The sequence below is a fragment of the Coregonus lavaretus genome (genome assembly GCF_964263955.1).
Source record: "Coregonus lavaretus genome assembly, contig: HAP1_SCAFFOLD_4750, whole genome shotgun sequence".
NCBI lineage: Eukaryota > Metazoa > Chordata > Actinopteri > Salmoniformes > Salmonidae > Coregonus > Coregonus lavaretus.
Window position 1 is genome coordinate 1 of NW_028163821.1, and position 12,365 is coordinate 12,365.

Genomic DNA, 12,365 nt, shown 5'->3' on the forward strand with positions numbered 1-12,365 from the left:
ATCTTCATCAAGAACAGTATCCGCTTCCCTATGTTCAACGTCACCAGGTGAGTCGCACACACTTCCCATTTCTGGGGCTGTATTGGGGAAGACCTTTATGATGTTGTGCTTGAGAAGAAGGGGTTTGGCTCTATAACTCTAATTTCTACCTTCCCTCTCTCTCCCACAGAGGGAACTTCCCATCGTCCCTGAATACAACTTATATCAAGAACTGTACATATGACCCGGAGCACAACCGCCACTGTCCATTCTTCAAGGTGGGAGATGTGCTGCGCTACACTGGACAGGAATTCTCCACCATCGCTCAGACAGTGAGACCCACTCCTCCCCTCTTCCCCCTCGCCATCATCCTCTCCTCTACCTCCATCTCTCTCCCCCGAGGGTCTCCCATCTTTCTTTTCTCTCCTCTCCCTCTCTCTCTATTTTTCTGCTTTCTCAACCTCTCTCTTGCCCACTTCTCCCTCTCCATTTTAGATATCTCCAGTCCCACATGCTTGTCCCTACATTTCCTCTTCCCTTCCTCACCTATCCGCCCTTCTCTTCTCTTCTCTTCCCTCCCTCTTTCTCCCTCTATCAGGGTGGAGAGATTGGGATCAATATTGAATGGAAGTGTAATCTGGATGAGTCAGAAGAAAGATGTGAACCACATTACTCCTTTACGCGACTTGATGCTGTGTTTCAAAAGAACGGCATCTCTGAGGGATACAACTTCAGGTACTGTAACCCCTTTCAGTTTAGTACCGTTCAAGAGACTCCCCCTCTTTCTTCCTCCTTCTCCCCATCCTCTTTTGGGTACATTTCCTCCACCCTTTTCTCCTCTCTGTTCTTCTTACCCCCCCTCATCCTCTCGTTTTATTTATATGTTCATTGACACTGTCTCCCCCTCTCTCACCATCCACAGATTTGCCAAATATTACAAAATGGAGAATGGGACGGACTTCCGCACTCTCCACAAGGCCTACGCTATCCGCTTTGACATCCTGGTCACTGGCCTTGTGAGTGTGGATTAGGGTGTGTGTACATGTACCTGTTATCTGTGTATTATATGGGATTCATCTGTCTTTGTCCTTTCAGGCGAGGAAGTTCAACACAGTTCCTACTCTGATCAACCTAGTGGCAGCCTTTACCTCTGTGGGACTGGTAAGGCTACTGTATTCAGACTGTATGCTTTAAAATGAGGCCATGCAATACGTTTTGAATGTTACCACCATTAACCCTAGAATCGAGGCAAATATTTCAGGATTTGTTCGGTCATCTTGTGTAACTGTCTTTGTTCTGATTTGTTGCAGGGTACAGTCCTCTGTGATATCATCCTTCTGAACTTCCTGAAGGGGGCGGATCAATACAAGGCCAAGAAATTTGAAAAGGTACTTTTTTAATTGCTCAGATATAAGCATATTTTTTTGTGTTATACGTCATTTGTGTGTGGGAGAGAGAGATGAAGAGCATCTCGAGTCTGTCTTATTTTCTTTCTCTCTCCCTCGGTTCCTCTCCCTCGGTTCCTCTCCCTCGGTTCCTCTCCCTCGGTTCCTCTCCCTAGGTTTCTGAGTCACAGATACAGATATTACTCTCCCGAGAAGGTTGCAGCCAGCTATCAATCAAACCAGAGGAGAAGATTTCAGACGACTCGGGAGCTGTCTCCCTCTACCTGGACCAGCAGCTTTGAGTGACAGTCCACTTCAACTAATCGGCAGAGAGGATTCCCCCCCCCACTTCCTTATTTTATCAGCAGCTGTTGATAATTCTCATGTTCATGTGAGGGAAGGTAACAATTTAACATCTGAGGAACCTTTACAATTGTTAAAAAATATATGTTTTAAGATCTTTTAGGGGAAACTATTTATGAACTCTGTAGCTTAAAATAACTTTATAAACAGTTACTTCAATATACATAAAAGCTTTGTCCTGGTCCCATTGCTTTTGTACATACTATGTAGTTCATATGTTACATTTACCTGGCCTCATCCCTTTCTTCATCTCTGTCTTGCTCTCATAATTTGCATTTGTGATGTTCTATAACGATGGGGGGTTTAAGGGGGTATGAGAAGAGATGACGTGGTCCTATAATGATCTTGGACCCCAAAAAAACAACAGTAACCAGGAAATAAAATTGTCGTAATTGACTGAGTCGTGCCTGCTCTATTTTGTGTGTCTCTGTATCTGATTCTATTGCAATACACACCCAATATGCACATGCACATACACACACACATGCACACACAAAACACACATATAAAACCCATGCACTCCTCCTCCCACCACGGACCGATCACAGCACTAATAGACCAGCTAAAGAGCATCTTAAAAGGATACTTCGGGATGTTGGCATTTATCTACGTACTTGTGTGTCAGATGAACTCCTGGATACTGTCCAGTATGAAGGTGAACGGATGATCTCCGCATGTGTGGTTCCCACCGTGAAGCATGGAGGAGGTGTGATGGTGTGGGGGTGCTTTGCTGGTGACACTGTCAGTGATTTATTTAGAATTTAAAGCACACTTAACCAGCATGGCTACCATAGCATTCTGCAGCGATACGCCATCCCATCTGGTTTGCGCTTAGTGGGACTATCATTTGTTTTTCAACAGGACAATGACTCAACACACCTCCAGGCTGTGTGAGGGCTATTTGACCAAGAAGGAGAGTGATGGAGTGCTGCATCAGATGACCTGGCCTCCACAATCACCCAACCTCAACCCAGTTGAGATGGTTTGGGATGAGTTGGTGTCACGCCCTGGCTCTGGGGACTCTAGTATGTTGAGCCAGGGTGTACGTTTTCATTTGTTTTCGTTCAAGTTTAGTATTTCTATGTTGGCCAGTGTGGTTCTCAATCAGAGGCAACGTGTATCAGCTGTTGCTTGTTGTCTCTGATTGGGAACCATACTTAAGCAGCCAGTTTTCCCACAGTGTTTGTGGGATCTTGTTCCTGTATAGGTTTGTGTTTTGCACCTTTCGACGTCACGTTATCGTTTGTTGTTTTTGTTCGTGTTATCATTCAAATTAATAAAATATGTTCACCTTCCACGCTGCGCCTTGGTCCTCTGTACCCGACGATCGTGACAGTTGGACCGCAGAGTGAAGGAAAAGCAGCCAATAAGTGCTCAGCACATGTGGGAACTCCTTCAAGACTGTTGGAAAAGCATTCCAGGTGAAGCTGGTTGAGAGAATACCAAGAGTGTGCAAAGCTGTCATCAAGGCAAAGGGTGGCTACTTTGAAGAAACAAAAATATAAAATATATTTGTATTTGTTTAACACTTTTTTGTGTTATTTCATAGTTTTGATGTCTTCACTATTATTCTACAATGTAGAAAATAGTCAAAATAAAGAAAAACCCTTGAATGAGTAGGTGTGTTCAAACTTTTGACTGGTAGTGTATATGTTTTTATATATTTTCCTTTATTATTTTCCCCTAACCCTACCACCCCTCCCCTAATTGGAATAAGTGAATGGACAACAACACTTAGGCCTCAACTTCCAGCTTATTCATACTATATACATTTTATGGACACAGTCTATTTTACATTATCTTTTGTTTGTTTTTAGTCCCATCCTTCAGCTACTCTCAACCCCTCCCATCTATCTCTGAAGACCATCCAGTTTTGATTTCTATTTGCCATATTGTTAGATTAATTTGGATTTTAAGAATAATGAATAAAGGATTTCACCCCAAATACAGTATAAATGTTAGAATTATCATGTAGTGTCAACCCACTAACAGAGGGGGCGGTACTAAACATTCAAGGGTGAAGGGGAAGGTGGAAACTGTTTAGAAAAGTCACCTAAAGGTGGGAGGAGTCAAGTTCAGGAGGTATAAAAACGTATGTTTGTGTCTTTGAAGCCAGAGCTCTCCATGAATAAATATACAGATAAATACTTGTGGGTTGTGGACCTTGAATCATTGATGATTAAAACCAGAGCCTTACAACCTCTGGTAATGATTCAAGCTTAGGTTGAATTAGAGATAGAAATTCACATGACACATATATTTCTCAACTGTGTTGGGATGTTTCACAAAAATTCTGAACCTTTCTATTCTCATAGATTCTACAGATTAAATTAATCTGTAAATTAAAAATAACATAAGTATTATTATATTATTGCTCAATTGACTATGACTTTTCAAATCACCCAGCAGTCCTATTTGCAGAGTTAACTCCAGGTAAATGTTGCAATTATTCAACCATTCCTGAACCTCCGACCAAAAACAAGCTACATATGGAGAGTACCAAAACAAATGATCTAATGATTCTGTCTCTTCACAGCAAAATCTGCAGAACTGGGATGGTTGTGTCATGACTGTCCTGTGAGGATCCAAATAGGTCAGATCAGGTTTGCAATTAATAACTTCAACCAGACCCCATTTCACCCACAGAGAGGAAGAGGAGGGAACTGTGGGGGTTTAACACCTCACGCCCTGTCGTAAATCAAAGGAGAGAAGGCCCAGGGTCTCCCTCTCCAAATTCACAAAGGAATGTGCTTTGTCTCCAGAGATTTTTCCTGTCAAAACAAGTTCTAAAGCGAATACTGGAAAAAAAAATTCTAACAGAGAACGTGGGGAATGGTCAGAGGCGACCTTAAAGAACACTGATGTCAGTTTGGTTGTTAATTTGTGATGTCATCAAAAATATTATAGAGGAAATACTGTAAATTGAAAAGTATTTATACTATATGTGTGAAGTGTCCATCCGATGCATTGTGCATGAAATATGAAAAATTATGAAAGTGTTTTTGTTGAGAGAGGGACATGATTTTAGGAGCCATAAGAGATAATAGTTTGACATAAAACTTTGCAGAGTAAGTAGCCATGCCCCGAGTGAGTTCAGAGAGCGTGTCATCCTGACGGAACCGCCCCTTTCGACCAGAGTGCATAAAGGATCGGTAAAGAAATTAACATTCAGACCAGAGAGACGTAGAGCTACAGCTCACATCTAAAGTGGTTCGAACTCTGAATTGCAACACGAGGTGGAGAAGAAAACTCCCTTCCCGGATAATCACTGGTACGGCTGATTAGCTGTCTTGAGTAAAGTATCTAGAAAAGCTAATTTCAGTGGGACCATTCTACTACTCACTTCAAACCATCGTATTCTACTACTCTCATCACCCCACTGGGAACCTTTGACACGGCTGGCTAGCCTATCTTCAAATAATCATCTTCCAGAGCGAATGGAAGTAGAATCAATTCTGTAGTTCTGTTTAGGACTACATGACAAGTCTTTGGAGACTGGACAACTAAGAAGAAGGACATTGTGACCCCTTTTGAACAATCAGAGCCTTACAAGCGTGCCGCGGAAAGGCCCAACCACCCCCTTTCCAAGAAGGCCAGGTTCCGACAGAAATACACAAAGAACCAAGACATTTACACGTAAATACATTCATGATTTCTTACTCCAAACAGGTGGCGGTTCGTGTGCAAAGTATATGATTACTGTGAGAGTAGTTTCTAAATGTACCAAAGTATTATGTCTCTGTCCCTCTCCCCCTCCTCTCCATTTATTTTGTAACAAGCTGCCATATTGAACAAGTCCGCTAGGGACCTATTTCCATCGTATTAAGTTTCCGGTCAATAACCTGTACAGTGTGTGTGTGTTTATCCTGTGTTATTATTTAGTAGGCTAGTAAATAAATAATTAAACCAATTTGTGTAGTACTGAATCATAAGTAAGGCTTGGTTTTTTGAAGATGCCAGGAGGTTACGACGTTCAGAATGACGATATGATATGAGGTTATGATTAAATAAGTTGACTATTTATCGATGTGATAGGTATAGACCTTCTAGAGTTTAATTTGGGAGATGGTAACTCTTTAAACAACCGCTCTCGTGGTGCCCCATATCCTAATGAGTTCATTGTAACAATTAAACATAGTTAGTTAATTAGAGAAATAACAGTCATCAGATTGATGTTAAAAGTCACGACAGTTGTATCCCCTATATATATAACATTCTATTGATTCATGATTGAATTTTGTATAATAATTTAAATTGAAAAACTCAAAGTTTTGAATCTGGCGTCGTTTTGTGTGTCAGTTCCATGTGCCATGGAATCGGTACATCGAAAATCTCTTCCCAACTATTTTGCAATCTGAATGGCACAGCTGTCATTTGTTTGTTCCTTAAATGAAACTGGTATACTTTTTTATATATCACAATTTTCTTTAACCAATTTTGGTTAACAGACAAGTTCCTTACTTTCTCCCCCTTCCACTTGTCTCTTCCATTTTTGCGGTAATGCTGCAATTAGTTGTTTGTAATGTTGGATAGAGCAGACATTTCCATATATTTTTGTTAGCTGCATGTGTGACATAACTCCACCAGTCCTATTTATGATACAATTTACAAAGATTATACCGTTTTTAAACATTCTTTCCAAAAAGTGTTTTTTTAATCAATTTGAGTTTAACCATAATATTGACATCCGCATTTGAGTGAGAGAGCGAGAGAGAGAGAGAGAGAGAGAGAGAGAGAGAGAGAGAGAGAGAGAGGAGAGAGAGAGAGAGAGAGAGAGAGAGAGAGAGAGAGAGGGAGGATGGGGATGGAGGAAGAGGGTTGGGTGAATGCTCTGCTGATTACAGGCTGATTAGTGTTGCTGTTGCGTTGAACATTTATTTTACAATCTGCAATGTATACATTTCCAACTTTAATTACTGAAAAAGTTATTAAATTATTGCCACCAGCCAGAAATTGTGATACCATTTATAGCTTTGTAAAATGTTAGGCTTAACATGAGAAAATCACGACCAAATAGGCCTACCAATAAACATTTGTCCATTAGCTAAAGCAAAGCAATAATGCCCTGGCACTACAGAAAGGTATCATCGATTCTATACTGAACAAAAATATAAACACAACATGTAAAGTGTTGGTCCCATGTTTCATGAGCTGAAATAAAAGAGCCCAGAAATGTTCCATATGCACAAAAAGCTTATTTCTATAAAAAATTGTGGCACAAATTTGTTTACATCCCTGTTAGTGAGCATTTATCCTTTGCCAAGATAATCCATCCACCTGACATGTGTGGTATACCAAGAAGCTGATTAAACAGCATGATCATTACACAGGTGCACCATGTGCTGGAGAAAATAAAAGTTTTGTCACAACACAATGCCACAGATGTCTCAGGTTTTGACGGAGTGTGCAATTGGCATGCTGACTGCAGGAATATCCACCAGTGCTGTTGGCAGAGAATTTAATGATAATTTCTCTACCATAAGCCACCTCCAACGTAATTTTAGAGAATTTGGCAATACGTCCAACCGGCCTCACAACCGCAGACCATGTGTAACCACGCCAACCCAGGACCTCCACATCCGGCTTCTTCACCTGCGGGATTGTCTGAGACCAGTCACCTGGACAGCTGATGAAACTGAGGATATTTCTGTCTGTAATAAAGCCCTTTTGTGGGGAAAAACTCATTTGATTGGCTGAGCCTGGCTCCCCAGTGGGTGGGCATATGCGCCCCTGCCCAGTCATGTGAAATATATAGATTAGGGCCAAATTAATTTATTTCGATTGACTGATTCCTTATATGAACTGTAACTCAGTAAAAGTGTTGAAATTATAGCATGTTGCATTTATATTATTGTTCAGTATACTTGTTACAGGCTACTATTTAGCATGATATCTTAGCATTCAACTACTTAGCATGTTAGCTAACCCTTCCCCTAACCCTAAACGTAACCCTTACTTCTAACCTTAACCCCGAAACTAGCTAACGTTAGCATTAGCCACCTAGCCACTATTAGAAACAACAAATTGGAATGTGTAACATCTCATACCTATTGGAATTTGTAACATACTACACGTCCTACAATTCGTATTATGTAATGTAACCTAATATAACATATCATACTAATCGGAGTGGCACCGATTTTAGTAACATATAATACGTTTTCCTCTGAGACCAGGTTGATCAGTTATCTGTGCAGGCACTGAATTCAAGAACATACCCATTCGTCTCTCCGATTGGTCGGCCGGAAAGACGCGCGTTGGCTCTGAAGTAAACAAAGTGTGTATTTACAACACTTTGCTTGGTTTTATTCATAGCTATTCATGTACAAATCTTCAGAATCTAGCCAGTCGGACAGGAGTGATCTTTTCTGGCTAAAACGCTAGTCAGCTACACAGCTTTAACTTCACTCAACTACAGTAGCTAGCTACTTACCCAGCTAGCTTGCTTAGTAGCAAGCTAACAAGATAGCCAGGCAGTAATACCCTTAGCTAGCTACATTGTGAATGGGCGTTATAACGTCGCTAGCAGTCTTTGGTTATTGAATAACTTGTCCAAGTTGCCAGTAATATAGCTACCCATTATGACAGCTTTTGCAATTATATTGAAAAGTGCCTTCGTTACTATTTAAAAGTGCTATCAAACATAGCTAGTCACCTTGATATTCGTCAGCTCTCTGTGAGTGATGAGTAGCCATCCTAATATTGAGTTGCACCCCCTTTTGCCCTCAGAATATGGATGATTTTCGAGTACATATGTTGTAGAATGAAACGCCTATATGCCTTAAATGCTTATGGATTAAGATCCAATTAAAGGGTTAAAACAGAGCAGAGACATTTCATTAGTGCAAATGCTGTGCTTCTGATAAATGGATGGTTCCCTCTAGCTCCCTGCAGTTGGTCTGGGTATGTCAATGACATGTGATGGAGATACAACTCCTTGTTGTGGCTGTGTGGAGATTAGAGTAACAATGGAACTAGTGTTATCACTTGTTTGTGCTTATGACCTGACACACATAGCCACATGCATATGGTCACAAGGAAAAACCATAGTGGCTCAGGGTCCTTGGAGGATGGCTGTTGGGAAAGGCTTAAATGTATGTTATGGAAATGACATGTGTAAACCATGTTTAAGTATTAATTGATATGTTTCATAATGTGTTATGAAATGATAAGGGTAAAACAGAATGAACATAATTGATACTTTGTACTCCAGATGCATGCCTGGATAGTGAATATAGTCAATACAGAGTGTGATTGTTCTTTAACGTACGTATGTATATAATTTCTTGAGGCATGTCACCAATATAATGAGACAAGAGACAGAGGCCCATTTATAGAAACGCATGTAGCCCTTGTAAGTAAATAACATGTGACACCGAAGGATGTTAATCATGGACATATAATGGAGTAACTGTGTAGGTTGTATAAGCATGACTATGCATTTGTATCTGTATAAAAGGAGAGCCCCGGGTCAGGGCAAGCAGTTGCTCCATGGACCAGCTCTGCTTTGTTTCGCTTTAATAAAGTATATTCTGAAATCACAAGCTCCAGTTTTTTAGAGAGACTTTTGAGTTAAATATTTCTACCACATAGAAAGCTTGCCAGGAGTGAAAAACAGGGACCAGAGACGGTGAACACCTGCAGCTGTGAACGGTTTGGACGAGCTACACAAACAAAATGGCCACTAAATAAAGGTAAGCTAAAGTTCTTACTTAATAGTATAAAGTTTGTGTGGTTCGCTCCGGGGCCCGGCCTCAGCTGCAGTACACCAAGTAGGTCTTTCCAAATTGAAGAACTAGAAAACCAGAAACGGGGAGCTTTTGAATTCGAAATGCATGCTAAATGACAAAGGGTTAAAAAGCCTCGAGGGTTGCAATACATATAAAATAGTTTAAGTAGATCTGCTCGGTCCGGGCGGGTGGGTGGTTTGCTTGGGTTATTGTGGTTCATTCAGTTGTGGTCGGGTTGGGTGTTTTATCTGTCTCGTTCGGGTTGCATTTGTTCAAATTCGATCGATTCATTTTATTAATCCTGCTGATCATTCTGTCTGGGTCACTTCAGCGCGAGCGGCTGTCCATCGGTTTGGGCGATCAGAAAATAAATAACAAGTCCTGTGAATACCGCTGTATGCGTGTCGAGGAAGTGAATCGCTTAGAGGGCTGCATAGCTGGGCAAAAACCCTGTATAATACCGCTTTTCCTGTGTCGAGGAAATTAATCAGGAAAAGGGCTGAATTTACAGGTCGCTTAGGAAAGCGTAGGGTAGGTACAAGTCCTGCGAATACCGCTCTAGGCGTGTCGAGGAAGTTAATCGCTTAGAGGGCTGCATAGGTGGGCAAAAACCCTGTATAATACCACTTTTCCTGTGTCGAGGAAGTAAATCAGGAAAAGGGCTGAATTTACAGGTTGTTTAGGAAAGCGTAGGGTAGGTAGAAGTCCTGCGAAGGCGTGTTGAGGAAGTGAATCGCTTAGAGGGCTGCATAGGTGGGCAAAAATCGTGTCGAGGAAGTGAATCAGGAAGGGGGTTGAATTTGCAGGTTGCTTAGGCAAGTGTATGGAAGAGTGGGCAAGTGAGTGTGAAAATAATTCTGCTTTGGTGAGGAAAGGTTGGCGCACCTTTTCTGGGCCGTTGCTTAAGTGTAACCTGGTAGAGAGGATGCACCCGGTCTGCACCAGGGGGAAAAGTGTGAATGCATGTGTGATTAAAAATAAAATACATATATATATATTTTTTAAGGGTGAAGTTTCTGTCTTTGGTGGGGAAAGGTTGGCGCACCTCTTCTGGGCCGTTGCTTAAGTGTAACCTGGTAGAGAGGACGCACCCAGTCTTACACTAAGAGAGGAAGAGTTAACGGTGTGTGAAAGCTCATTAAAGTACTAGGGGTAGAAACACACATACAGTTAAGTGGTTTGAAGTTAAGAAAAACACTAGCAAAGGAAAGATTAATGAGGTGTTCCACACAAAAGAAAAGTGGACATCAGGAAAGATAAGAGAAAAACCGAACATATATTTATGATAACTAGATATTCAGTGGTTGGGAAATAGGAGAAATACGCAAGGGGAAGATTCATGAGGTGTTCCACACGAGAGAAAAGTGGACATCAGGAGATGTAAGAAATAACCAAACACACATTTATGATGAATAAGTTCTGGTTAAAATAATCAAAGGTACGAACAGATCAACAATAAGAGAAAAGCAAGTACCAATATAAAAAGGATTTAGGGAACAAAAATAGGATGAATATAAAAATAGATCAAAAATAAATAATTAAATATAATATTTAAAATTATAATAAAAATTTAAAAAGGGGGTTGAACATGGGACTGACATTGGGGAGTTCAAAAATACAGGCCATAAACATGAATAAAACGGCGGTAGAAATCCAGAATGCTAGGTATCCCCTACACAAGGGAGAAATAATAGAAACATAAAAAAAATGGGAACAAAGCACCTGGAAGATGGGCACCAAATGGCCAGAAGGAGGAACGTTTGACGTCACAGTGTGTGAGGAAATGGAAACACTAATAAAAAAACTATGAAACAAAAGACACAGGAAAGAAGAGGACGGCCAAAAGAGAAAGAGAAAAAGAAGTACTCAACATGTTTAAAATAGAGGGAGAAGGACTGCTAAAGAACATACAAGAACCCAGAAACATGTTGAGAAAGGATGATGAGAAAACAAACAGAAAGAATGTGGACTGGTCCACGAGACCTCCACCATACACCGGTGGACAATGTCCACAGGTGTCCGGAGTAGTATCAATAAAAGGAGAAATAGAAATGGAAGAAGAAATAACTCCTTTTACATCTTCCCGAAGGAGAGAAAAGGACCCGAAAGAAGCAGGAAGAATCAAACAAAGGGCAGAAACAAAGTCAAACAGATTGGACTGCTATGGAGAGCTAAGGGAGGCCTTGGGAAGAATGAAGGTGACAAAAGAAGACAATGGGGAATCTCCGGATAAAGATATTACAAAATCGAAGGAACAAACAAACTAATAGGAAGAGAAATAGACAAAATGACGAGAAAATTGAGGAAAAAGGAAGAAAGGGAGAGAGAAGAGCTGGATTAGACAACAGACTGACAGGGAACTAGAGGAGGAGGAAGAAGGAACAGCGGCTGAAATATGGGGGGGAGCCTGTGAACAAGAAGTAAGGGAGGAAAGAGTGCGGACTAGGAGAACACTGAAAAAACCTGAAAAATATGAGGGGCAATATCCAATTTTAATAAAAGGTACCCAGGCACATTATGTTCCATGGGGATCACAGGACCTGGAAGGATTGGTTGCCCGTGTGCCAGATTTGCATGATGGGGCAGGTAAATGGATAAGGACCTTTGAAGAACAAACCATGGGGAAACTGCTGGCTGTGGGGGATCTGAAGGCACTGTTGGCAAGGGTGGTAGGAAAGGCAAAAATGTAGGATATACTGGCCTGAGGAGAGAAGTGACAGACCCGCAAGGAGACGGGATGGACTTTGACTCACGTCGCCCTGAAGTCTGACGAGCACTGAGACTGGAATATCCGGCGAGAATTGACCCCAAGTCACTAAAAGGGGGGACACTGGGGGAAACAGAGAATCCAGCTGCCTATCTACATGAACAGATGAAACAATGGAGACTGGAAACAGAACGAGACCCA

At 41.2% G+C, this 12,365-nt stretch overlaps 1 protein-coding gene across 1 annotated transcript; it reads left to right on the forward strand.

Annotated features, from left to right (window-relative positions):
* Positions 1-3: 3 nt before the first annotated feature.
* LOC311117753 (P2X purinoceptor 3-like) lies at positions 4-1,666 on the forward strand (the record flags this gene model as incomplete). Its single annotated transcript, XM_084192674.1, has 7 exons — positions 4-47; positions 170-311; positions 578-714; positions 902-995; positions 1,075-1,140; positions 1,290-1,367; positions 1,541-1,666. Coding segments are annotated over 7 exons (687 nt in total), but the record flags the coding sequence as incomplete, so codon positions are not given.
* Positions 1,667-12,365: the final 10,699 nt, after the last annotated feature.